This window comes from Cyprinodon variegatus, unplaced genomic scaffold (assembly GCF_000732505.1).
Source record: "Cyprinodon variegatus isolate N-32 unplaced genomic scaffold, C_variegatus-1.0 Scaffold666, whole genome shotgun sequence".
Lineage (NCBI taxonomy): Eukaryota > Metazoa > Chordata > Actinopteri > Cyprinodontiformes > Cyprinodontidae > Cyprinodon > Cyprinodon variegatus.
The window spans coordinates 42,148-69,676 of NW_015151119.1; the positions used below are offsets into that span (position 1 = coordinate 42,148).

The 27,529-nt window shown below is 39.6% G+C and overlaps 1 protein-coding gene across 2 annotated transcripts; it reads right to left on the reverse strand.

The window, feature by feature from the left end:
- Positions 1 to 2,290: 2,290 nt before the first annotated feature.
- On the reverse strand, positions 2,291 to 26,993 carry col6a2 (collagen, type VI, alpha 2). Of its 2 annotated transcripts, none has more exons than XM_015393991.1 (32): positions 26,781 to 26,993; positions 23,318 to 23,409; positions 23,112 to 23,212; positions 20,935 to 21,078; positions 16,925 to 17,287; positions 16,803 to 16,823; positions 16,626 to 16,691; positions 16,440 to 16,538; positions 16,326 to 16,352; positions 16,192 to 16,218; positions 16,061 to 16,105; positions 15,904 to 15,957; positions 15,752 to 15,814; positions 15,607 to 15,669; positions 15,460 to 15,513; positions 15,347 to 15,382; positions 15,179 to 15,241; positions 15,051 to 15,113; positions 14,880 to 14,942; positions 14,733 to 14,795; positions 14,600 to 14,650; positions 14,416 to 14,514; positions 14,276 to 14,338; positions 14,143 to 14,178; positions 14,010 to 14,055; positions 13,770 to 13,922; positions 13,591 to 13,685; positions 10,767 to 10,948; positions 10,457 to 10,635; positions 10,321 to 10,359; positions 5,064 to 5,398; positions 2,291 to 3,239 (listed from the first exon to the last, which is right to left on the reverse strand). In XM_015393991.1, the coding sequence occupies exons 2-32, from the start codon at positions 23,391 to 23,393 to the stop codon at positions 2,973 to 2,975; spliced, it is 3,036 nt and encodes a 1,011-aa protein (XP_015249477.1). In that variant the 5' UTR covers positions 23,394 to 23,409; positions 26,781 to 26,993; the 3' UTR covers positions 2,291 to 2,972. The 2 variants fall into 2 exon arrangements, with proteins under 2 accessions (XP_015249477.1, XP_015249478.1); XM_015393992.1 differs by having other exon boundaries at positions 23,318 to 23,436; positions 26,781 to 26,972.
- Positions 26,994 to 27,529: the final 536 nt, after the last annotated feature.

The following is a 27,529-nucleotide window of genomic DNA, read 5'->3' on the forward strand; positions in this document are numbered from 1 at the left end:
AATGTAGGGGTGCCATCTTGGGGAGGTCCACCTGCTACCCTAACCAGCTGATTTAAGCAGAAAAAAAATGTGCGGGTATTTTTGTTTTAATCAACGGACTGTTAACATCAGAGCTCAAGGCATAACTATATGAAGGCATCAGAGCTTTGTAAGACATCACTCAATAAACAGCATACAGGTCCAATATTAGCATATTGTGATAAAGTTTATTAATTTCCATAATGTAATGATAAAAGTTGAGCATTCATATATTTTAGATTCATTGCACACTAACTGAAATATTTCAGGTCTTTTATTGTCTTAATACGGATGATTTTGGCATACAGCTCTATTATAATGTATAATATAATAATGTATAATATAATAATAGAATATTATAGATAGAGAGAGACAGAGAAAGTAAGATATATGTGTATATATATTTGTATATACCTATATAAATGTGTTTGTGTATATAGTAATAAAAAAATGAAAATGGATGAGTGACTTTGCACATACATGCATTCTATCAGAATAGTATATTCTCGTAACACAAATAAGAATATCTAAACGCACTGAACCATTTGTTTGTCTTCGCAAAAAAACGAAACATTGAAAATTAGTTCAATATCCGGCGAGTTAAAGCTGAATAAAACTGATTTTGTGCCTCCTTAATACATCGACCGCCCCAAGATGGCGCTACCAAAATCACGTCAGCGCCCAGGGAACGCTGTCAATGCGGGTTCTACTCTTATATGTACGCCGAGTGTTGCTTTCACATTCTGGCTGTTGCTGCCACCGTGTGGACAATCATCAAACCTCACTGAACAGGTTGAAGGAGGCCAGTAGTTCTTAATTTAGCTTCTCGTAACTCTCTGTTGCAGCACAGCATGATTTCCTTAGCAGAATTCATATGCTACAATAGCCTGGTAATTCATTATAAGCCAGGTGTGTGGCAGCGAGGAGAACACTCCTCCACTCTGGGTTCCTGAGCAAAACCCTTAACCCCACACTGCTCCACGTGCACCACACAATGGCAAGATATCATGAGCCTTGATGTTCTCCTCATGAAGTGAACAACATTGATAATGTTGTTTCCCAGTCTGGCAGAGCCTAAGCCTCACACTGAGGACAGGCCTGGGTAGTGGACATCCTCCTGGTTGCAGAATTACTCTTCAATGACCAAGACCTGAATAAGTGATGCAAGGTTATCATTAGGCCCATCACTTACAGGGTACATGGGAGGTTCTAGACAGGGACCAACAGGGCAGAACTGGTCCTTGCCCACGTTATGGCCCTTGTACTGAAAACACACACAGGAAAAATTTAACTAAAGACAAGTTGCAGATGGATTCATTTAAGTGTAAAACAAGAAAAAACATAACTCTGTTATTGTATTTCAAGTGCATAATATGTACACTGCTAAAAAGAAAAAAATAAGTAAAACATTTCTTGAATTAAGTGTATTTAATAAATATTAAATTAGTAAATAAGATGATTGGCCAAACGAATGAGTATTTTTATTCTTAAAATAAGATAATTAGATAATATGCACTCAAAAAAAGACAATGTAAATGTTATTTTCTTACGTTAAATGTAAATTGTCTTGTTCCATTGGCAAAGTGTCTCAGGACAAAATGCATTTCTTTAAAGAAAAAATTATTTATTTAGTTTCCAATTTTGTTCAGTGGAATTATCTTATTTAAGGGGAAGAAATACTCATTAATTTAGCCAATTAAGATTCATTCTATATCAATTTTTGTTCCCATGGACCAATTCAATATCTTGCCTAGACAATTTACTTTAGCAATTATTTAGAAATTACAGTCAGCTTTAAGCTTTAGCCATACTAAGAAAAGGTAACATTTTTTTGTCTACTACAGTAGATAAGAGGGGTGTAACCTTGGCTTCGTGGCTCAATTATACTAATCACCCTTGCTGCACTAGGGTTTTTTTTGTGAGTGTGCATTTTTTACATTGCAGGGATTTATTTTCCATAAATCATAGCAGATCATAGGGTTAGATGTTGGTTTAGGTCTAAGGTGTGAATTGAGTTTAGGTTATGTATGAACCCTTAATGGTTAGGTTTAGATTAAAGGTCACAGCTAGGCTGAAGAAATAGGTTAGGAATTAATGGAATTCAATGGAACAAAAAATATGATTGTGTGTTATTCTTTTGTTGTGTGCCCCCATGAAAACACACGGGCCCAACCCTGGCCCCTCTGGTAAATATAGTTAACAAATAATAGTATGTTCCATTATGTAAAATCAACCCAAGATAAATGAAGAAACAAAGCACAAAACACATGGAAGGGGTCACACTTTAGTCTTTATTTAAACATAGTGTAATACAAAAATGTCATTGTTTCCTGCTTGTTTGTAATTAACATCAGCTGCTTGGTGTTCATCTGAAACCTTTCTTGGTCAGGGCAACATTTTAGGTTTTTTTTTTTTATGTCCAGAATTAACTACAAGAATAGCAGTAACATATGAAGTACAAAAAAAAATCAGATCATCTCATTATTTTTAGCACCATTAAAGTAAATACTGACGTTTTAAAGAGCGAGAGTGAGTGTACGTTTGTGACAAAGAGAGAATGACAGATAAAGCTTTGTTCCTGCAAGCTGAACATTATATAAAAAAAAAGACCAATGTAAAACCATAGTTGGTGTGAATACCATTCGATATCTATGAATTTCTCTTTTGGGGCTCCTACTCTAGCAGTGCTGACGAGCCATTTAAACTGACACATTGGTTCTGTGTGTCTGAAGTGTTTGAAGAGTTGGTCTTGAACAGGCTTTTTTATTTGTGACAAATTCACTTCCCTAAAACAACACAATATGGAGCCACTTCAGTGCTTTTCATCCAGGAATGATAATGGTCAGAGATACATGTGGTGCCTCTGAGTGGGTTTTACATGTATACCGAAGGAGCTGGTCCCTCTGTCGTTCAATGGTTTCTAACTCTATTGTGCAGAGTACTGCAGTTCCTCACTAGCAAATCCAGCGGATGAAGCGCTCAAAGAAAGCATGTTTCTCCAGCATGGAGAGGTCTTTGGCTCTAAAGATGGCGGACGAGTCCTGCAGTGACACCTTGTGGAGGACCTCTTCATTGGTGTCCGTTCCCAAGGCGATAATCGTGGGAACGCCTTCCACTTTACTCATGGCTGCCACGCCCTCGTCCAGCTGGTCGCGGGAGGTGATGCCATCGGTGATGAAGACGAAGGACATCTCAGCGTTGCGTCGTATTAATCGTTGATTCTAAAAATGAAAACAGAAGAACTTGTTAGCAAATCAGACAAAGTACAGACATACAAGTGATTACCCGCTGTAGTGTATTTTTGGGTACACAAATTAGCAAGGCTTTTTTTTTTTAACATTCTCTTTTATCCCTGTCATTTTATTACACCGAGTAACCTTTAGCCACTAGGGGTGCTAGACCTGGAGCTTTCTGATGCCCCGGAAAGCATCTGGTAAATCTTGGAAATTCTGCCTCCATATTTTGAAATCTGATAGCAGACAATTTTGGACCATGAGATTGAGAAGTCTTGAAGGACCAAAAATATTTCTGATCATGTAAGGATCACATCTGCTGTGGCATCTAACAACACATTTTAGTTGAGTTTCTTAAGCTTAAGGCCAGTTCAGACTGATCATGTCAGTGTCACGGGGTTGCTTTAAGAAAACAATTAACCTAGATTAACATTATCTGGACAACCCCTCCTCCTTCTATCTTTATTCTCCAACTCTGAAGAATGTGTTATTTCAATCTCTAACGTTTTTCTCATAGGAGCTTTGCCTCGTCTGTTCCTGTTTGGCTGTGACGCCATCCTGGAGAGAAATCTCAGCTGTGCTGCTGCCATCAACACCTTTGTTTATAGATGTTGGAGATTGGCCGGTTTTTCCAGTGTAGTCCTGTTTCTCTGACCGTGACTGACTGCTTTCTTCATCCTCTGGCATGGGAGTTGGCTCGGAGCTCGTCTACCTGGCTAAGTAGCATTTTACAGCTGCTTTCTGTACCTCTAATTCTGTCACCTTGAACCCCAGTCGCCCTCGGCAGATGGCCCCTCACACTGAGCCTGGTTCTGCTTTTGGTTTCTTCCTTTTAAAAGGGAGTTTTTCCTCTCCACTGTCGCTACAAGTATGCTTAGTGTGAGGGATTGTATTCGAGTTAATGAGTCGATGCAATCAACTGGTTTTCCTTAGATAGAAAACTTTTAATCAATTTGACTGTATGATCTGGTGAACTGCAAAGCGCCTTGAGATGACATGTGTTGTGAATTGGCGCAATAGAAATAAACTGAATTAAATTACACCCAATTTAAAATGGTAAGATGTTGAAAAGACCTATGGGATCAAACATCCAATAAAACAAGAGTAAATTTATTAGTCAATGACTTTTTATTTCTGACTTATTTTAGAGTGCGATAGATGAAAAAAAACTATCCTTAATCCATCTCTATCTCTCTTACTGTGGTATCTTAACACTGAGAGTGAGTCAGAGGGAGTGTCCGCATGTAGACATGCATAAAATCAGAAATAAATGCTCAAATATATATATATATATATAAGTTGAGTGCAGAGTAGTTGAGTACTCCCACGGTTTTGATAATAGAGGTTAACAAAACTGAAATAAAAGTTATTTTATTTGTGTAAAGGTGTAATTCTATTACTTGGCCTAATTGAAGTGATTCAGCATTTTGTTATTTTGCAATGAAAATGTGGCATGCAGTTACAAATCAGCCTAAATTATGAATAAGCATAATAAAATAAAATCAAACCTTCAACTCTGTGTTTGTTTGTTTGAAACGATGAACATGTCAATCTGCTTCCATACTAAGGAATATGTAATATAGTTTTTGAATTTGAAGTGTTTTCTTATGTAGGTAACGGGAGAAGTTTAACAAACTGTAAAAATAAAATGAAAGTGTGAAATGGCATCTACCTCCTTCAACATTTTTTTCCTGAGGATTATCGATGCTTCTCACAATCCTGGTTTAAATGTTAAGCTTAATGTTAAAATGCATTGAAGATTCATTGTGAAACAGCATGGGCTTTTAAGTGGTTTGTTGAAATGTACAGTACCTGTCTGAGCTCCAGACTGTCTACAGCATAGATGATACCGCTGCCCAGAGCAGACGAGGAATCCAGGTACTTCACGTCATCCACTGAATCCTCGATCACTGTTAGATTATGAGTAAGTGGGAACTCTACTTTGTGATCCTGTGCGCTGCCGAACTGCACCAGGGCCAGACGGGCTTTGCTGTCATCATTCGGGCCGTCAGCCAGGGTCAGGCGACGTGCCACTCTCTTAATGAACTCTTTGGCTCTCTTGTGGTTCTCCTGGCCCATCCTCTCAGAACCATCCAGCATGAAGATCAAATCCACAGGCCTCTGGACACAACTAGCCACAGCAGGCTCTGAAACAGACCCACACACATACACAGCGTAGTGTTCAGTCAGCAACAGCTGGAGCACAGATGTTCAGAGGTTAAGGCTGGGAAAAAGATCTCAGTAACATGCGAAACTCTTTACGTGCTGGCAGCAAAACAAGGGTATTAATTTTCAACAAAAACAGCATTGTTTGAGTTTGCTCTGCCATTTTATTTTCTTCAGATAAAAACTACATTCCATTACACTCAGAACAACTTTCTTCGCATCTTAATAGTGCAGTCACTGAGCTGGTAAATAACATCCCCTTAAAGCTACAAGGTGGTCATTTCTTTACAGATCAGGCCACATGCTGTAAAAAACCATGCACCAGCCAAGAGAGGAACATACAATATTTCCTTCTCCGTTAAAGCAAAGCAAATCATCCCAACAAACACATCAAAATAAATCTGACTAATGCATAGAATCATAAGATATATATTTATAGAACTGATATTTTCCAAGTGTAATTACATGTAACCACAATGAATAGCTCACAGGGAATAAAAGAAAGGGCTGTAGCCATGGATATGTGCAAAACAGCAAAAAAAGGGGGAAACATTTGGAGTGATTCAGCGAGCCGATGATTCACAGTGGAAATGAGGCTTCATCACAGGGCCACTATACAAATGTAACATGAATGGCTCTACAGTTGACACCCTCAAATGGATGACATCTGTTTTCCATTTTAACTATAAGTGACTCTCGACACATATGGAAAAACATTGTATGTATGCATAATTAACAAATTTTTTTATCCTGGGAGACAGAAAACACATTATATCAAGAATATTCTTGGTGAGGACATAGCTATTTTTTTCCTCTATCACATTTGTACCCAAATATTGGCCGCTAACAAAGCTTCATGCAGTTCTTTTCACTGGCCTGTATATGTATTGCACCTGGTGAGTAAACATTATTCAAACAGAAATCTGTCATTCTAGCAAGCTTATTAGTCAATGTCATTAAGGCGAGGTAGCAAGGTTAGCACTGTAGCACTAACACAGCCCGATTGCTTTCTCGGGGTCTCCCATAAGATCTCTATAAACATATTTAAAAGATTCGATGAACAGCTTGGTCCACTGCTCTCTGTCCACTCCCTGGGTGAGTTTGGCTCTCTGGGCAGTGTACGCCATGGTTGCTATGCCAACACCGTACTGCTGCTCTTTCAGGTTGCTCAGCAGGCTGGCCACACTCTCCAATGAGGTGGGGACTAAGGAGGGACTGCCTTCTTCGGCCAGTGGCTTCCAGAGGGGTGGGGCTTCCCTTACGGTGATGCCCCCTCCTGCAACAAGTAGGTGGAACAACATTGTGGGAGAGGTCCCACAAACGCATCAACAGATCCAGCTTTGATGCTGGTTGTACACCGAGTTGGTTCAAAATTAATTGCAACTCAATGATTTACTCACATCTGGACAATGGACCTGTTACCAGCATAAATAAGAGCACTGTAAGCAGGAATAAGCATGGTTCCAAATGTGTTGAAAAGGAGAAGGCAGAAGGCCTCCAGTCAAAGAACTGAGATTATATAATAGAAAAATATCTATCTTCTGACCAATAGACCTAAAGGGCAGAACAGACCCCTCACATCAGACTCTATTAATTTTTTTCTGTAATGTTAGCTGTGCAGAGGGCCCCTCTAGGAACCACTGGTCACACCAGATCTAGTATTCATTGGACAGAATAAACAAGCCAGGTAGCATGTTCGGTACTTTAACAAGCTCAAATAAGATGATGGCTATTTCACTTTATCTGTTTAGGGTATTTCTGATCTCCTACCACGAATCTTGCATTGTTTTGTAAAATGTTTCATTGATTGTTCATGTTCAATTCTACTCAGCTTGCTACACGTATTACCAGGCAAACCTGTTGGGTAACCTGAGATTTAGAGAGTTTAATTTGTATTTTCTCCAAAGCGGATGTGTATTTTTTTTTACTGTCTATCTTTCTTTCAGATTCATGCCACTCCCACCAAATTGCTGGGGTCGGCCAAAATAGACCAGAGGTTGACTTTGGTTTGAACCATTAAAGCACATTTTCAGAAAATTGTGAATGGTCTAGCAAGGCACATGCATTTTGTTGTTGTCGTTTTTCTTATTCAGGACCAGGTCATTTGGTAGCAGTCAGAGGAGACACTCCTAGACATCTCCACCAGCAGAGCTGGACAGAGCACGAGGCATTCCCAGCCCAGCTGAGAGAAGTTGTCCCTTCATCACGTCCTGGGCCACATAACGGGCCTCCTCCTGATGGTATGTGGCTGGAACACCTCTCAAGGGAAGCATTCTGGGGCTATCCAAAAATTATGTCCATGCCACCTCAGCTGACTTGTCTCATTGGGGAGTAGAAGCTCCGAGCCTCTCCCAATAACCAAACTCCTCACTGTATCTCTAGGGGACTGCCTATCTAATCTGCGGAGAAAGCCCAATTTCGGCCCGCTTGTATCTTGGATGTCATTCTTCGATTATGATCAAGATTTTCTGACCATTGCTGAGGGTAAGAACATAGACCTGTAAATTGAGAGCTTTGCCTATTGGCTTAAATCTTTCTTGGCAGAACATCCAGATTATAGCTGCATCTGCACTGATCTGTATATAGTGACAGAGGGTTTGTTAACAGGACACTAGAAACAGGACCAACGTAATGTGGGTAATGCAGATCAAACTCCCACTCTGCTTGTGCAGTGACTGAATGGCCCCTACTAAAAGGTCTCTGACTCTAGACTCCTGGGGTGTCCCCCACAAGGCATCATGAGGAACATGTCTAAATGCCTATGCTAGGTCCATAAAACTCCCAAGCACCTTAGAACACCCGGCAGAGCGTGTTCCATGGTCGTGATGAAAATAACGATGCTCCTCCTGAAGCCAAGGTTTGAAAATAAGCTGGACTCTCCTCTCCAGTACCCTTGCATAGGCCTATCGGAGAGACCGAGGAACTAGCCTCTACAGTACAATTGCATAGGGCTTCCTGTGGAGGCTGAGGGACTCTCCTCTCCAGTACCGTTGCATAGGCCTTCCTGGAGAGACTGAGGAACTATCCTCTACAGTACAATTGCATAGGCCTTCCTGTGGAGGCTGAGAAGTGTGATTTCTCTATAGTTGGAATACATCCTCGAGTCCCCCTTCTTATGTAGGGGAACCACCATGCCACTCTGCCAGTTCAGGAGCATTGTTCCAAAACCGCCACGTGATGTTGAAGAGGCGTGTCAGCCAAGACAGCCCAACAACATCCAGAGACCTATGAAATATAAATGCTTTTTCTGGTCCAGTTGTTTATGTGATTGGACATTAAACTGTGTCTGATGTGTTAAGAATTCACTTAAAACTGATGTAAGTAAAGCATGTTGAGGACAAATAGGGCCTGTCTCATGTACAAAAAAACTATGTGACTGTTTACAGCCCCCTGCTGGAACATATTGAAAATGATACAGTCATACCCATAAATACGTGCAATTTGGAATACAGTTACTTGATAACAATAAAAAAAAATGATATATTTATATCAATGATGATTATAGCTTATAGCAACTTAAAACAAAACCGCTGTCTTAAATATGGCCAAATGTTAATTAAAAAGCCTGTGATTTTTACTTGTTGTTTGGATACTGACCCTCTTAAAGCCCCTTTCCCTCTACTCAATCTTCTAGTGATATACTTGGATATAGTGGTGGACAGAGTACTCAACTATGGTACTTGAGTTAAAGAATTTTACTAAACGGTCATATCTTACTCAAATACAAATAAAAGTTGCTCCGTCAAAAATCTACTCAAGGGAAAGTACTAAAGTACACATTATGGAAAATACTTAAGTATTCAAAAGTAAAAATTATATTTTCTTATATATGTACATTGCTGTATAATTTTCAGGGTGATATTACAGAACCTCTTAACTTTCAGCAACCACCTGATGTAATGACTCGTCTTGATTCTCATCACACTTTCACTATGGAGTAGAGATTTAAGGTTGAATCTGTTATAACACAGTAACTACAACTCTTGCATTGAGAAATCATCCTACTGAACGACTTGCAACAAATCACACCTTAAACTCCCCAAACTACAAAAAAAAAAGTGTTGGAAAAAAAACCATCCAGGATACCTGTTCTTGAGGATAACCTTTGAAGTCTGTGAGAAAATTCTATGGCCAAATGCATTTCAAGAAAGAAAAACCACAGCAGCAGATTAAAAAAGCTAAGCTGAGCCACAAGGAACAAGACACCTCGCTTCCTAGAAAGTTGACTTTGAAATATAATGGGGGGAAAGTTATAAGCCCCCCCCCCCAAATTTCTCAAGTAAAGATACTCACAAAATTTACTTAAGTACAGTATTTAAGAAAATGTACTTTGTTACTGTCCACCACTGATTGGATACAACACTGTTTACAGCCAGCCTCTTTAGCAATTACCTTTAGTGGTTCACCGTTCTTATGGGGCAAGCCAGCAACTGTCTGCCGTACATCTAAGTCAGCAGTATTCCTTATGATTATCTAGGCCAAATGAATGGGCTCTATGCACAACTCCACTACATCCTGAACTCATCAATCCAGGTGTGTCTGGCCATCATTGTAATGATTACTGAGGTTAGGCACATCTGGATTAATCAGCCTGTCTAGTAATGAAATGCAGGAAACAAATTAGCTTCCACAAATACCAGAAAGTAGATTTGTGCAGAGAACCCATCGATCTAAATGTATTTTTTATATCGGTCAAATAGTCTGAGAAACTCGTTTTTGAGCCATAATTATGAATGAATTAAACATTTGATAGATACTGTCTTGTGTTTTTAATACTTGGATTCCACTTAGTAAATTGGAATCGATGAAGTTGAGCTTAAGGCTTCCTTGCAGACAAGCCAAGCATTAAAAACCAGGGTTCTCCATACCTACTGTATAAGCATCAATTAATTATTAGTCTTACCTGTTTTACAGGGAAGATCAGGACATACGATGACAGGATCTGAAAAAGAAAAAAAAAAAAGTTTAGAGCAAACTCTAAAACAATCTTCAAAATGACCCTGCAGTAAATATAGTACTTGTCTACTGAATTATTTTACCAGGGCAGAGCACGGTTTCAATCTTGTCTAAGAATTCCTCTGCGATGAGATCGGCAAACCGTCTCATTCCCAACACTTTGCCAGGCTTATTGCAGACAATGCTTTTCAGACTCTCATTATCCTCAGCCTGCTGAAACATGTCTCCAATACCGATGGCATTCACATCAACGTTGGGTTTGCTGTTAACATGAATCAATACACAGAAAACAAATTCAAGCTTTATATCAGACTGTAATTTTTTTACATTTGTATGAACTTCTCAGTCAAAACAAACAAAAGAATAAACCAGAAAAAAGAGCAGCAGTCGTACTCGCAAAGAGATTTTAAAAGCTCATCATTGTCTCTTGGATCAAAGCGTCCGTCCGTAATGACAACAACTGTGACATTGGCTTTGGCTCTCCGGCTGTCTCTGATCAGGGTGTCATAGGCATACTTTAGAGCAGATGGGGTCCAAGTTCCTCCTGCTATCCACTTCAGGTTTTTCACAGCTTCCTGAACAAAAGAAGGAAGAGGGCAAGTTTAATTTATATTTTAAAAGAGTTGAAAAAAAATCAAAGAATAAAAAACTTTCTTGTGTATATGTGTTTAACTTCAGGATTAATCACGCTGGGCCAATTGCACTGTTATGTGTCTGCCTTTATATTTGAATAGAAAAAGGAAAATAATCTTGCCATAGGAAAATAATACCCAGGCTTCATTTTACTGCATACCTTCCAATTAGCCTACACAATTTGATCAATATAAGCGCTTTCTTATTAAAAAACTCTGCTTCTATAAAATCTGGTGCAGAACTACAGCAGACTCATCCCAATTTTCACTCATTTAAGCTAATATTGATAATGCTCTGCTGTCATCATTGATACAGATTCACTTGCCTGGGATTCCTGATGCTTAAAACTGACAGTATCATTGATATTTTAACCAATACAGTAAGATTTCAACAAAATTAGCAAAGGCCTACCACATCCTGACATAGGATAACACTCCTGACCCAAACGTTGATGCATTATTCAGAATTTTGAGCACAGGACAACGAGGTATTTACAGAGATCTCAACTCTTACGCATTGACCGTGTCATAAACGCATTTCATAAAGTGCACACACTCACAGGCTACAATTTGAATTTCTAACTCTTAAACCAATGCATGCACATACTGTGATGTGTGGATACTATGATATAGATCAGGCATCCCCAACCTAGGTCCTTGAGGCCCACTGTCCTGCAGGTTTTAGAGGTTTCCCTGCTTTAGCACAGCCTCGAGGACCGAAGTTGGGGATGCCTTATATAGATACCTATAGATACCAGACCATTTAGTACTAAAATAATTTGAGGTAATGCATGTTAACAAGAAAACTGCCTAAATGCAAACGTTTGATGGCAACTGTTTCTTCAACGTGATGCGCTGCTTAAACAAACAGTGGCAGATCATAAAAGAAGTCTTCCGATGAGATATTTTAGCTCCACAATCAGCCAAAGCACGACCTGTGATGTTTGTGGGAAAACAGTGGAAAGTCACTGCAACATGACAACCTCGTCAAACACTGCAGGTTAAACCAAAGCACACAATATGCAGAATTGATGATGAGGACAGAAGAGAGCACAGATGCTATTGCTGCTGCTACATAGAAGGCAGGTACAGTGCAGCTACAGCGCCAGAATATGTGGGGCTTTAAAAGGCATAAAGCATTCTTGCAGAAGGAGTTGCTATAACCTTTGAAAATAAATATAATGGATAGCTAAAAACAGCAGTTTATAAACTATATGTTCTTTTATTAACTTCAAATTGCTATAACTGTTAGATTAATATTTTTAACAATGGTTATAGACAATTTAGTGCAATAATTATATATTCATCTAAATAAATATTTTGAAGGTTTTTTAAATTAGAGCCATCCGATATCATACATTAATGGTTTTCCAACATGGGGCTCACTTTATCTGCTCTAGATGTGTTTCTGCTGCAGCAGATTATGGCATTCTTCCCCAACAGACACCAATGGCTGTAAAGGCCTGTAAATCACCTGTTTATTAAGTCAGGGAAACATTTAAATATGCAGGACAGAAGGTCCAGAAGGGGGAGATTGAAAACCACTGTTATAGAGCAGCTACATTATTTTAAACATTTAAAAAAACACATTAGTTGTGTTTGCATAAGAGTGTCGTATTGGTACTAACAATACCAGACTGTATTTTACTCTGTATCGGATCGTAAAAGAAAGTATCGAACATATTTCGGAATATGATTAAAGGGATGGAATCTGTTCATTTTTCATTAAAAATATTGAATTGAAGAAATGAGAAAATGCATCACCATATTCTCTTTATGATTAAAAACATTGATTTTGCTGTCAGAGCTTGAAATCTCACTCCAAGCTCAGATCAAAAGTGGTTTAAAGCACTTCAAAATAAAATAATTAGGACACTGATGCAGGTAAAGCTGATGCCTCATACATCTTGAGCTGTTTACCAGCATATGAAAATAAAGTTTCTGCAGGTTTTAATATCAGGAACTCAGGCATATGTTTGGGGAACGTCTCTAAAGAATGTGTGTCAGTTGCATATGAAGGTGATGCTCGACCAGTATTTACTTAAAACAGCTTCTATTCCAATGAGATTGAAATGCAACTCAGATAGATAATAGTGCAGGGGGTTCATAATATAGTACAAAATCTTTTAAAGCAGTGTCTAAAAAAGACATATGAGGCCCATAGGAGGTCTGCACAGTGGAGCATTGGGTAGCACAGCTGCCTTGCAGCAAGAAGGCTCTGGGTTTGATTCTCAGACCGGGCTATTTCTGCATGGAGTTTGCACGTCTCCCTGTGCATGCATGGGTTCTCTCCGGGTACTCTGGCTTTCTCCCACAGTCCAAAAATATGACTGTTAGGTTGATTGCCTAAATGCTCCTTGGGTGCAAGTGTGCATGAATGGTTGTTTGCGACCTTCCCAGGGTCTACCCCGCCTCTCACCCATTGACAGGAGATATGTACCATCACCCCTTGTGACCCCAGCAGGATGTGACAGAAAATGGATGGATGGATGAGGCCCATAGGATGAAAGAGCCACCTGTGGCTCAAACCAGAAATAAATTGTTCTCTAATGTACATTTCACAATTTATTCCAATGTTTAAAAACCTTGAAAGCCGTCAGTGAGTTGATCTTTTCATCGTTGAGTTTGATCGATTCAAAGGTGTTGTCGTGGCTGTACTGTACAACGCCAACCCGTGTGCCTGTAAAGTAAGAGGGTTTCTTATTAGAGTGCCGAGACGGGTAAACCTTTTAAAGGTCACAGCATTTCAATTTGACATGTGAACCTGTTTCAGACAGAGGGTCGCTGGCAAAAGATCCCAGTCTATTGATGGTGTTGATGACAAAGTTCTTTTCCAAGGTGAAGTTGGTGAGACCCACAGATTCTGAGCTATCGATAACGAAGACGATATCCAAGGCTCCACAGCGTTTCTCGCAGTCTGAAGGTTAAGAAAATGTATTTAATTTGATAAAAAAAAAGAATTAAATAAGGCTTTTGGTGATTGTGCACTGATAATTCAACTCACCACAGCATCCACAGGTCTCTCTGATGTAATTCATCACATCACATTCCTGCAGAAAGACACAAAATCCTGAGCTTTAAAATCTCTGGGTTTGTGTGTTTATTGATGAAACTGTGATTAGACCATGTATTCTCACTGTGAGCCCGGGATCTCCCTCTGGGCCTGGACCTCCCTGTAGAAGAAGACAGCATACGTTTAGCCTGGTGCTATCTGGTTTATTAATAAATACGCTGTCAGCAGATAAATCTGACTACTTTTATGTGACTTACTTTAGGACCAGGGTCTCCTTTTCTTCCTCTTGATCCAGGCTCCCCTGTGGGCCCTGGGTCACCCTGTTAAATGAAAAGAATTGCCTTGATTGGGATGTAAAGTTAATCAGAACCTATTTTTAATCAGTGAGGTTACTGACTGCCTCCCCGGGAGTTCCTTTATTTCCAGGATCTCCTTTCTGACCACAGTCTCCTCTGCTGCCACGGGGTCCACGACTGCCCTTGTTTCCTTTTTCACCCTAAAGATGGGCACATAGGTGTCAGGTCAGCTAAACCTATTAGACAGAGAAAGAAAATTTAAAGACGTATGACGGTGTTTTTTACAGGATCTCCTCTTGCCCCAGGATAGCTAAAGCCAGGTCTTCCAGGGTCTCCCTGCAGAGAAAGTAAAATACAATTTGTGATAAACAGACAATGACATAATTAGGGACACAAAGAAAAATCTATAAAGTCTAACCTTTGGTCCTCGTTGTCCAGGTTCTCCCCTCGGTCCCACTTCACCGGGATCTCCACCTGAACCCTAAAATTCAAACAGTGTTAAAGAAGCAGCAAGCATTAAGGGACTTTTTAAAATGATTTCTCGATGGGATTTTTTGAAACCAACATCTTTTCCAGGGACTCCTTTTGATCCTTCTGGTCCTCTAGGTCCTGGTAAGCCAAAGTCTCCCTGTTTAGATTAAAAATAGGTGGTGTTCATATAGGAAGTAAGCCTAAAAGTATATTTAAGATAATTTTTACCAGATATTAAAAATGTTATAAATTAGACCATTTCTACCTTTGCACCTTTGTTTCCTTTTTCCCCTGGGTTTCCTCTTGGTCCCTCTGGACCCATCTCACCCTGAGACAAAATTAGATGAATATTTTGCTTGATGGAGCAGATTTAAAGACAACATATATGCTTACCTTTTCACCCTTTTTACCATCTGATCCAGGGTCTCCTTTGGGGCCATAGTCTCCTTTTCTGCCCTACAAACACAAAATCAGGTAATTTAATCAGGCAGCAGAAATACAGAATTTGATTCATTTAAACACAATTGAATATATATTCAATTGATATTCTGATATTCTTACCTCCTCGCCTCTGTCTCCTGGTTTTCCAGGTTCTCCCTAGTAAAGAAAACATAATAATCAACCATGCACAGCTGGTTTATATTTGAACAGATGATCTGTCCTAAGCTTCTTACAGGGTTTCCTTTAGCTCCAGGTTCGCCAGGTGATCCAGGACTTCCAGGCTCTCCCTGCAGTTGAAACATTGAAGTTTACAATTTAGCTGAAAATTTTACAATTTCGTCAAGGAGAATATCTGCTTTCACAGTCGGTTTCTGGTTAACCTTTGGTCCAGGCACGCCATCTGGGCCAATGGGACCATCTCTTCCTGGGCGCCCAGGGTCACCCTAGAAAGGAGACAGTTTTAACTGTGGGCAGTATAGGAGACAGATTAAAGTTTTGATAGAAAAACGTTGACATTGGACATACCTTTTCTCCGTCCGTTCCTGGTGGCCCTGGCTCACCAGAATCTCCAGGGTGACCATCAGGACCCTGAAAACCGTTTGATCATGATCATGAACAGACTATAAATCACGGAGCAGAGATGCTATAATAGTCCTATATGATACGAGATCTCATACTCTGTCGCCTGGGTCTCCTTTGCAGCCTGGAGAACCAATCCGTCCAATTTTGCCCTGAAAGAAGGAAAAGATTGTTACAAATTTGCATCATTAAAGAGTCCTATCGATTAGTTTAAAAGATCATAATCAGAAAAAAGCTCTGTGATCAAAACTTCACCTTTTGTCCATCAGTTCCATTACGCCCTGGGAGACCAGCCACACCCTGTTGGCACAAAGAGCACAAATTGAGAAATTGAGTGTGAAACCAATACTGATAGATTACAAATTTGAATCTTATGAAAAACATACCTGTTTCCCCTGACTTCCAATCTCTCCCTGAGTTCAGGAAAAAAGAAGAAAAGTAATAAACCACAATTAACGGTTGTTTTGACAAAGATCTACAGAAGATGTTGGGATTCCCACAAACAGATTTAAAATCTCACCTTATCCCCTTTTGCACCTGGTTCACCCTGCAAAGAGAAGAAAAGACAAACCATTTTAGTCCATTGTAATGCTAGTCAATGCTTAATTAATGTGGTCACTAAAGAGCTTTTTACCTTAGTACCAGGCTGACCGATAGGACCTTCAATGCCGGGGTCTCCTGGGCGACCTCTTTCTCCTTTAATCCCCGCTTCACCATTGTCTCCTTTAGCTCCCTGTGGTCAACAAAGTAAAGAATTAATAAATTAGAAGGGGTTTATATATTTGTTTAGATTATTACTGTATGTACATGTAAAACTCACTTTCTGCCCTCTATATCCTATTGGACCAGGTGGGCCCTCTGTCTCCCGGCAGGACACATTATAACACTAGTGATGCAAAGAGAAACAGTCAATAAGGATATAACTGACTCAATTTTAGTCCAATATAGATATTTGTTTAATGTATCAAAGGTACTAATGATAATACTCCGGCCTTACCTCTACAAACGCCATATGTCTCTGTAAGAAAAAAAGAGAAAAAAATTAATACTCTTGTCAAAAATGACATTTAATATATGATATATGTATAATTTTATATATAATATATGTTTGAGCATTACCATCGTCTTGATAATCCGGTCTATCGTCGTAGTCTGTATGACAGGGCGGCCTGTGCTAAGATTCACAGCCAAGAAGTCGTCCCTGAAGACCGATGCCGGGGAACTGGCGATCTCAGTCAGTCCGGTCTCTTCAATTAGTGTTGATGCTGCCACAGAAAATATCTTTATTTCTTTTTCACGAGCTGCCTCTGCCGACATCTTGATACCCCCACACGGATTTCCAGTCACGTGGCCATCAGTGATTACAACAGCAAAACGGTTGTTTGAGTGTTCTAAAGGTGCTTGTAGCATCTCCTCTCTCATCCTTCTGAGGGCACAGTCAGTGTAGGTGCCTTTTCCAAGGTATACAATAGTACTAAGAGCCTGAAAAAAACAAAACAAATACACAGCATTAGAATGAGGAACAAAAAGCGAATATACGTTAATGACTAGGAATGGTGGCTGCTCAGTGGAAACAGTGGGTAGCACTGCTGCCTTGCAACAAGAAGGTTCCAGGTTCGATTCCCGGCTGGGGATCTTTCTGCATAGAGTTTGCATCTTCTTCCTGAGCATGCCCGGGTTCTCTGCGGGCACTCCAGCTTCCAAAAACATGACTGTTAGGCAGTGTTAATTTCATCAACCATGACGATGACGAAAATATTTCGTCAACGCATCTTTTTCCCAATGACGAAACGATAACGCACGAATGGACATTAAGAAATGTGATTGTTTATAATTAATTTATAATTGTTAATATAAGTGTTTCTTGAGCTTCATAGAAGAATATGCATTGTTGCGCTGTTTGTCCCTACATGGCGCCTGTCCCACAGTGGCTCGCGCCGCTCAGTCAGTAGTGGAGTTAGTAGCATAGGGCTTATACACCTAGCTCAACTTCACAGTCATTGCAGACACCGGTGTGCGGTTTGTTAAACAATGCCTGGATGTATGGAGCCATTTCGTTTACAACACGAAGGAAAACACCAGAGGAAGGACGCCACCAAAGACTCCGCGGCTTCAATATGGCAGGGAAGAACACATTGAATCTCAAGCGACATCTGAGTAGCCAACATGCTGCCATATGGAAGAAGGTAAGGAACGTGTGGGCCTGTAGTAGTAGGAACAGGGGTGTGTGTGTGTGTGCGGGCATGCATGCATGTGGATGAGTGTGTCTTCCTGTGACTGTATCTGTCTGTCTCTCTGTCATAGAAGAAAGATTTTTTACTGATACACTGGATATTAATCGTTTAAATATCTTCCTCCTAACTAGATTCCTGACACAGTGACACCCCAGCCACATCAGAGGTTGGGGAAGGAAGGGAAGTCTGTTGCAGAGATGTTGGGAGCTCCCCCACCGTACAAACCCGACGCCAAAGAGCAGAAAGCCCTGGAGAACTCAATGGCAAAGTTGATTGGGCGTTCTGGCCTGCCTGCAAGGACCATTGAGGATGAAGACTTTATGGATATGATGAAACAAGCCGACAAAAGGTTTAATGTGTGCAGTGTGATATATGTTAAAAAGAGAATCGGTGTGTGAAGTTCTATTCTGCACAGTGTGATATAAATAAAATAGAGAAAAAGAGACGCTGTGTGTGAAGAATTTTTATTCTCTATGGTGTGATATATGATTAAAAAAGGAGTGTGGTCAGAAGTTCTGTTATTTACAGTGTTGACTAAAATTACTAAAATGATAAAATGACAAAAAAAACAAAAATGACTAAAATATGACTAAGACTAAACTTGATTTTTGTCATTCAGACTAAGACTAAAACTAAATCGGGAAGGCAATGATTAAATATGACTAAAACTAAAATCGATTTTTGTCATTGTGACTAAGACTAAATTAAAAAAAGCTGACGAAATTAACACTGCTGTTAGGTTTATCGGCTTCTCTAAATTCTCCTTAGGTGTGAGTATCTGTGTGAATTGTTGTTTGTCCTGTTTGTCTCTGTGTTGACCTGTGATGGACTGGTGACCTGTCCGGGGTGTATCCCACCTCTCGCCAGTAGACAGCTGGAGATAGGCACAAGAACCCCTTACGACCCCGCTTGGGATAAGCATGATGGAAAATGGATGGATGGACTTAGAATGCTCAGTGATAAAACATTAATCTGCAGGGATTATCCCCAACAATCTTTTAGAATAGAAAATCCCTTCATTGTCCCACACTAAGGACATTGTAGTGTTACAGCAGCAAAAGATAATAGAAAAAGTGGTCACACAAATGTAGACCTTATTTAGTTGGCTTACCAAGTTAAGATTTTAAAAAGAAAAACACCAGTGAATAGCAGTTGTGGTGATGAAGATGCCTTGAAGATGCTAATTTTCAGACTACTTTAAAGGTATAGGAAGGCAGCAGGAGCTGAAATATCCACAACACTTGAGCGTCACCATTTCATGATGCACTAAACAGTACAGCAACAGAAGCCCATGCCATCAATCTCAGTTAAGAATAGAAAACTAATTTGCAATATTAGCATTTTTTAGACAAATTAGCTAAAAACAGATGTCTGCGACATACACCTTAGCTTTAACTGCAATCAGTAGGGGTATAAATCAGTATACACCATAAAATAATAAAGATCCGTCCTTGGTTATATAATGGGGCCAAATTTCTTGCCACAGCCTACGTAAGCGTTGCTGCTGACCATGTCCCTCCCTTTAAGTCTTTACGTCTGCAGTCTACCCATCTATGACAGCTTCCAGGAAGATATGATCAAAAAGCTCAAAGTGTATTAAACTCTACCAGTCCTACATTCTTCTAAAATATCTTTACTAAATGCAACCAAAAAAAAAACATCTACCATGACAAAACCAAATTTCAAACATATTCTTGTGCCTTTAGTGGCCACATGCTGCTCTCCCGCTGAAACCTCGGTTTTTCAAAACCAGGTTGACTTGCTGACAATCGGCTTCCGGCTCTTTTCATATTTGACCGAAAAGCCGAGTCTGACTCGCTGCTGGCGAGCTTCGTGGTCACTGTCCCCACCACTGCGTGTCTGATGACGGCATCACGCTGGGTGACCGAGTGTTGATGATGTCGACAGTGCGATGGAAATCAGGGAAGTAAATAATGGAGACCAACATGGACGGGAGCCATGGCATAGTCAGTATTCTTTATTATATGCCTCTTTTATCTACCTGAATCCCTCTCACCAGTGCTCCGCCATGTCTATTGAATGTAAACAGAGGTAATTCGGCTTGTTAGATCAGAAGCGACTGGCGCGGTGTGTCGACATCCATACGCTGCTTTCTATGATGTCACCTAATTTTGCGGTCAACCCGGCTCAGGTGTTCCCACAGCATGCTGATCAGAGCGGAGGCAAGTTTAACGCGTAGACACACGTCAATGAGCTGTTCCCACTGCCACCAAAAGTCGATTGCTCCTGGGTTTACATAGGTTTTTCGACCAGTGTGAAACGGTATTAGTGAGCGTATACATCACATTAACGAGATGCTAATCTAAATAATGTTTAATATTCCCCTGGATGAAGGGAACATTAAGCAGAACATTATCCCACCAAGCGAATTGTAAGCATACAATGTTAATATGAGAAAAAACGGGAGGTTTACTTTTGTACAGAAGAACAACCGGCCGCTCCCTGTGATATTTAATGCGGGTCTGAATTATAACCTACATGTTCCCACTGAAAAACCATGGCTATTTTTCCCTTTTATTTTTTAATAAAATCTTGTTTATAAAGTCCTGAGAATGTTGCTGTAGGTGAAATGCCCGCTGCTCTTGCAGGTAAGGGCATTTCCCATCAAGACAGATCGCCATTGCTGATTGCTTTGAAGAGTTGCTGTAGAGCTTCCTGGATCGATTGCCAGGTTGGCAGCAAGCACAGCTTTTAGTATTTGCATCAGCAACACCCTTTTTAACTGTAATTTTCTACTTAAATGACTGGTGCAGATCTATTAAGATATTTTTGATTATTTTTTTAGTTAAAAGGGATCTGAGATGTGTATGGCTTTGGTTGTGAATGGAGCTTAATGGAATAGGCCTGTGAAAATGTTTTGTGTATAGGTCTTACTTTTTTGAATTCGTCCCTGGATTGGATACGGCTGAAAACCGACTGATTCTGGGAGTAGTGCAGCCCTCCGACTTGCCAGCTGATTTTAACAACACCCCGGATTTCTTCATCTTTCAAACGGTCAACAAACCTCTTCGTGAACTCCTACAGAAAGGAAGAGACAGATCATTATAGAAAAGCACAAAATGAAATGAGATACCGTTTAGAAATGACAAGCTTTTGGGTAGATGCCACTTTCTGGATTCATCTATGTTTTTCCTATTATACAGTCATGTACAAAATTTTAAGATTAACATAAAACCATTACTAAAATGTTCCACATCAGTAAAAGAAGTTTTAATATTTTCTGTAACTTAATGCTTTTCTTTTATACTTTCCTGTCTTAGTATTAATCATCTCAGCCTTTTACCCCTATTTTTCACATTGTGATTCCACTCACACATTTAAAAATGTAGAACCATCTTAATTACTGAATGCTGCTCACAATTTCTTTGAAAATGTTTTATTTTTACATATGAGGTCACTATTATTGACAATCCAAAAATTTTCTATAAAATAAATACAACATTAAGAATTTGCGTATATCTAAGTATATCAGGGATAATAATGAGAACATTACCAAAGGTAGACAGTAACCAGCTCATTTACTTCAGTTACTCTTCAGAAAAAAGTATATTTTTAGGTGTAGCTGTACTTTTAATTTTACACAAGTAAACTTCTTCTGAGAGTATTGCTACTCTTATTTGAGTACTTTTTCTGGTTACTCCACCCACCATGAGTAACCTGAGCTATTTGCAGATCAGGTTAAAATGAGTAGATAGAGGTTAAGAGTAGATAAGCTCTTTCCCAACATAAAGGAATACTTAAAAGATTGTATGTTAAAAAAAACTTAAAAGGTTTTATACATTTAATTAATAATCCATTTAAGGAGATTTAAGTCAAGTAGAGTGGAGGTTTGTAGAGGACCCAAATGCAGAGATGGAAGCTGAGGTGGTTTCTTGCAGATTTAACAATGATGGTGTTAGCAACAGAAGCATAAAATCCAGGAATAACTAATCAAGGAACACAGGAACAAGAATAAAGGGGGGGGACATGTAGATTAAGAAGGGAATGAAGAGAACCCAGCAAACTAACTTCAGAGGAGTATATATGCCAAACAGAACAATGACTGGAGAAATCAGCTGATTGGGAGCAGGTGTGGACAGAAGGATCTAGAAGGGAGCTATAAGGAGGCTGGCACAGGGGGCAACAGACAGTAACCAAGAAATATACAACAGTGCTTAAACAAAACTAGAAAGGAACTTGGATGGAAATGAAACTAATGACTTAGAAAGCAAAGATTGAAATTAATCAAAGTGTAACTGTAAACTGTGTAGAGTTAAAACTTGGAACGGAAACAAAAATCTCAATCAGGAGATCATGACAACTGATCTGTAAAGTGTTTTTACAGCACAAATTTGTTACTGATAATGCTGTTATTTATTTGTATTTTATTTTATTTTTAGACTTTAAGTTAAAAGTTTACACATAACTGCCTGTTTGATAATGACCTTTTAAACAAAAATTCAGATGTGATTAGCCAAAAATTACTCAGCATTTAAGTACTTTTTTTACTCTTGAGTATAAATTTTAGGTACTCTTCCCACCTCTGAACATCTTTGTTACTAGTTGCCGCTGTTGGGTGGTGACATCGTGTGGTGATTGTGGGTTGCTGTGACATCAAATCCCAGAATGCTTTGGGAGGAGACCCCTCCACGCAAAGCATTCTGCTCGTCTAGTGGCCATGGATGATCACTACTTTTCAAGGTATATTGTGGGAAATTTAGTGTGCACTACTTTTTCCTCTACTAGACATTCAGACACTCATTTAAAATGGTGTAACCACTATATAGTGCCCCAATAGTGATTAGGGCGGACATTCGGAAACAGTCAACATCTATTGTGTTGATGATATTAAAAACCACCTCACTCTAAGACTGACATATTTGTCCCAGGAAGACTAAAATGTTTCTGGTTAAGCAAAACCCCAATTACAGAAAATATACTGATATTAGACTGCAGTGTTTTTTTAATTAATGACTTTACAGTTTCCTTCAACACTTTATACTGGCTTTTATAAGCATCAAAACTGTATGCTCTTATCAATTTATAAAAAACTAGCTCAGTAATAGAGATACCTTGATGCTTTCCACCAGCGCTCCAGGGGGCGGCTCCTGCATCGCAATGGTCTCAGACGTGTCTATGGTGAAGTACAACTGTATGGGACATTCTCTCTTCTCTGAAAGAAACAAAGACCAGTCAACAGCGTGAAAAATTGGTGTAAAACAAAAGGCATCACAGGTGGCGCTGCATCTATAGCTATCATCCAGAGGGTGGTACTCGCCATTGCATTCTGCTTTCTTAGCATGAGTCAGGGCGCCGAAGAGAAGGCAGAATACGATGACCTCCAACTTCATCATCTTGTTCTTCTGCTGTCTGAACACATAGAGAAAAAAACAAGGACTACATGAATTAACTTTATGTTTGTTTGTCTCCTGCCTACCCATACCAGTCACTTGCAAAAAATTAAAGTTATGGAAAAAGCAAATACAGAGAATAAGTAACAAGAAATTATTTTACTGCTTAAACATGAAAACAAGACAGCGTATGTTTCTATGATGTAGTATTAGTTTGTTGTTTGTAAAATTCTGAATTTCTGCCTATTGTGCCTTGTTTACAATTAAAATATTCAACAAGGCAGAATGAGATTCAACTTGATGGCAGAAAAGCTGTTCTCCCTTCAGTTGAACAAAATTTTGCTTTTTGAGCATTTTTTCCCCCATTAAACCGATTAAATCTTCCTGTTTGAAACAAACAGATTGAGCCTAATTAGCCTGACAGCTAAATAATTCAAATTCAGAATTTGCCAACAATTGGTTTAAAAGTTGTTCTACTGCCCTGTCATCTCTGTCACAGCTAGATTACCCTGCAGCTAAGGTCTGTTTTTGATACAGGTGAAATGGCTCACAACCCAGGGTCTTGTTGTAGCCACCAGTTCTGGGAAGAAAATGTTGGTAGCTCTCCAACTTAACTTATTACTTATTTGTATAGCCATTAAATAATCGCTGTAATTGGGGATGTGGTAGCCTGGTGGTTAGGGCATTGCACTTGGAATCCAGAGGTTCTGAGTTCAAGCACCACTCCAACTGACTGCCACTCTGGGTTCCTGAGCAAAGACCCTTAACCCCACACTGCTCCCCGGGTGCCGTACAGAGGTAGTCCACTTCTCCCTTACCAAACATTTTCTTAAATTGTCAATTAAACTTCAGGTCACAGGTTGACATTTTGAACAAAACTCAAATCCTGCATTTGGAGTGGACATTGTTTGGATTATTGGTCTGCTTCATAACCCAACAAGCAGTGTATTAATCACACATTGATCGCTGATATTCTCCTTTAGGATTCTCTGGTACAACGGATTGTTCCAACTAGGGTTGCAACTAAAGATTGTTTTTCTAATTGATCAATCTGTTGATTATTTTTTGGATAAATCGATTAATAATCGGATAGTGAAATGTTCATTAAAGAAGGTTTTTTACTTAATTAAACCAGATGAAACTAAAACTTTTCCACTTGAGGAGTTCTGGATACAGCTTGTTGAAAGAAAAATCATATCTTTTGCAATATTTATATATGTATATCTTTTTGCAATGTTTGTATAATTCATGCTCTAAGTGAGTCACTCTGTCAGCTAAAAGCATGTTTTAGAGTCTCTAAACTCCAGTTAACAATTAATCCATTACTGAGTTGACGATTGTTTCAATAATTGATTAATCACGATTAATCTGATTAATTTTTTTTAGCTCTAGTTCCAACAATTACACTAAGAGTCCTGTGGTCTGTTTTTGAGGTAGTAAAGCAGCAGATGATCACTTTGTTTAACTGTAAGTATGAAGTCCTATTTCTGCTGAATCGGTTTTGCAGAAGATTTAATGTGACACCCAAATCCCAAAAGCTTTGTTTTTTTCTTATCACGCTACAGAGTATTTTTCTAAAGGGTCTTAAAAGTGCTTTTTGATTAGAGCTGGTTTTCATCCTGAAACTCTACCATGAACAACATTTTGTCTTGCTTTTGATGTTGATTCATTGAATCATAAACCTATCCAAAGAAATGAGGCCTGCACTAAGTTAGATGTTGGTCTTGGTTTGCAGGTGACCTTTTGGATGAATTGTTAACCTAGTTGTGGAGGCATTCTGAAAGAGAAGTCATTCCCAGAGAGGTTCACCACTGTCCATGTTTTCTCAATTTATACATAACTGCTTTCATTGTGCTTCGCTGGAGTCCCAAAGACTCAGAAATGGCTTTATACACACTTTTACACAGATTATTTGTCTTGTTTCAAATCAGTCCCTAATTTCTTCCAAACAAGGAAGCTTTTTGAGAGCTTTTAGCCATCTTTGTGTTTTTAAACAGATCATATTCAACTGATAGTCATGTGAAAAAAATCACATCTTAAGGTTCTCTTTGATATAAAAAATCTGTTTAAACTGGCAAAACATAAGAGCTTCACAATATAAACCAAAAAAGAAGAGGATGAAAAAGAAAAGTTCATTACAGGCGGAGAGATGGGATCACCCCGCCCGCTATTCATGCATGAATCCTTACTGCCTGCAGGAGGCATTAATTTGAGCTACTCCGTTTTAAATCCAGTGTGTACACTCAGTATGGGAAATCTGGCTCCATTCCACAGATCGTCACAGGAAAAAATTAACAAATTAGACCTTATCAGATTAGAACAAACTATGCGGCTTGGCGGTGAAGCCACATTCAGGTTCAAAGCTTTGGTTTGGAATCCAGGCATATCCTGTAAGGACAGGAGGGTATTTGCTTTATCATGTGTGGGTTTCCTTTGAGTGTCCCTGATTGTTTCCAAGCAAACATTTACTTAGACAGCTGTAAGTCTGTACCAGTTAAATTAATATAAGTTAATATAAGTTAAATTAATATAAGCATGTTCTCTGATCTTTATGATGTGCTAAATGGTTCAGTACCAATTGGTTAAGTTTCAGTCAATGACTGCAAAGCTGAAGTAAAAGTTAATACATGACCTGCAGGACCCAGCAACACCTCCTGGGGTTTAACTTAATGGAAAGAGCCAAAGAAAAAAACTTTATTCTGTTTTTCTACAATATCAAAGTGACATTGACTGCCATCTGATTGCTTTCTGAGCTTATGTAGTGTTCAGAAAAATAAAAAATCCCACAACTAAACTTCAATCTTTTGAGAAAAATGCAGCATAATAATTTGTCCATTTTATAAAGCTTGTAATAAAATAATCTGTCAACAGAGCCTAAATATCTAAACCACATGGAAGGAACTTTTTCCCCCCACAAGTGTTGGAAGTCTGTTTTCTGACTCATCTCTCTTAGGTTTTCTTAAATTGTGCTTTTACTAAACATGGCCCTTCAACAAATTGGAAGCTGCGCGCTTTGCTGTGGCTCCCTCTCGCGGACAGTTAACAACGCATTGGAGAGAGGCTGCTCCTGCAGATGTTTCCAGTATTCCCCCAAACCAGTACTTTTATCATAAAACCGCATTGTGCAGATGCAAAACATACAATATAAACGCAGAAGGGTCAAATCAGTATAGCCAAACGAGAAACAAAAATTTGAAAAAGTTTGGAGGTTTTCTAATGACATGTGTGCGCAATTCAAAGTTTGCCAGATAAGGATACAAAAAGAAGCTCACAGCCACAAATAGAGGAAAATAAAGAAGAAGAAATAGGATAGAGATCAGATTCACCAGAAGAATTGCATGAGCACAACCAAATCTGGAGAGCTGCTGTGCGTAAAAGAGCGCATCTTACCTAAACGGCTGGGAACTTCTAACCGTTGTATGTAGTGGCCCCCCAGCCGATTATGCCCTCATTTCCACTGGAACGAAAGCTGGGAGAGAAAAAGGGGAGATTTGGAAGAAAAGCTTCTGGATGTGGCTCTCTCCCCGCAGCAGAGAGCCGTCCTTTCGCCCTGCCGTCCCGGTCCAGCCCCAGCCTCAACTCCTGATCCCTCCTCCAAGAAGCGCGTAACAAACCACAATGTGCGTCGCTCTCCGCGAGGGGGCGCCGTGGCTCCGCCGGATCCCGCGTGCACGCGCAGCCGGTGACCTTTTGCACCAGTTCAGCTGCTGTGCGCCTCAATAAATCATTACGATGCTAGAAGAGTTTGCTGAAGTCTCTAAAACTCCACCGTTTTCTAATGTCCGTTTGGCATCAGAGGATTTGAACGCATAAGAAGGCCTGCTTGGTTTTCATGCACCTCTTACAGAGAACTATGATGTATTCTTCCATTTAATCTCAAACATGTGGAGGGGTTGAAGTTATATGGAACAGGATAAAGAACAGACTGAGTTCCCTCGAATCTCATAAAAACACACTCACACTCGCACTTGTGAATGCTCAAGAGTCTGGAGGTCTGTTTGTGATTAGTTGGCCGAGGGAGGGGAGTTTACAGCTGGAGTAAACACTTACAGCCTGACCATGAGTCTTCTCATCATGTTTATACATTTATAGGTGCTCCAGTTTTCTATGTGTTTGAGTGGTTGTGTACATAGTGGGAG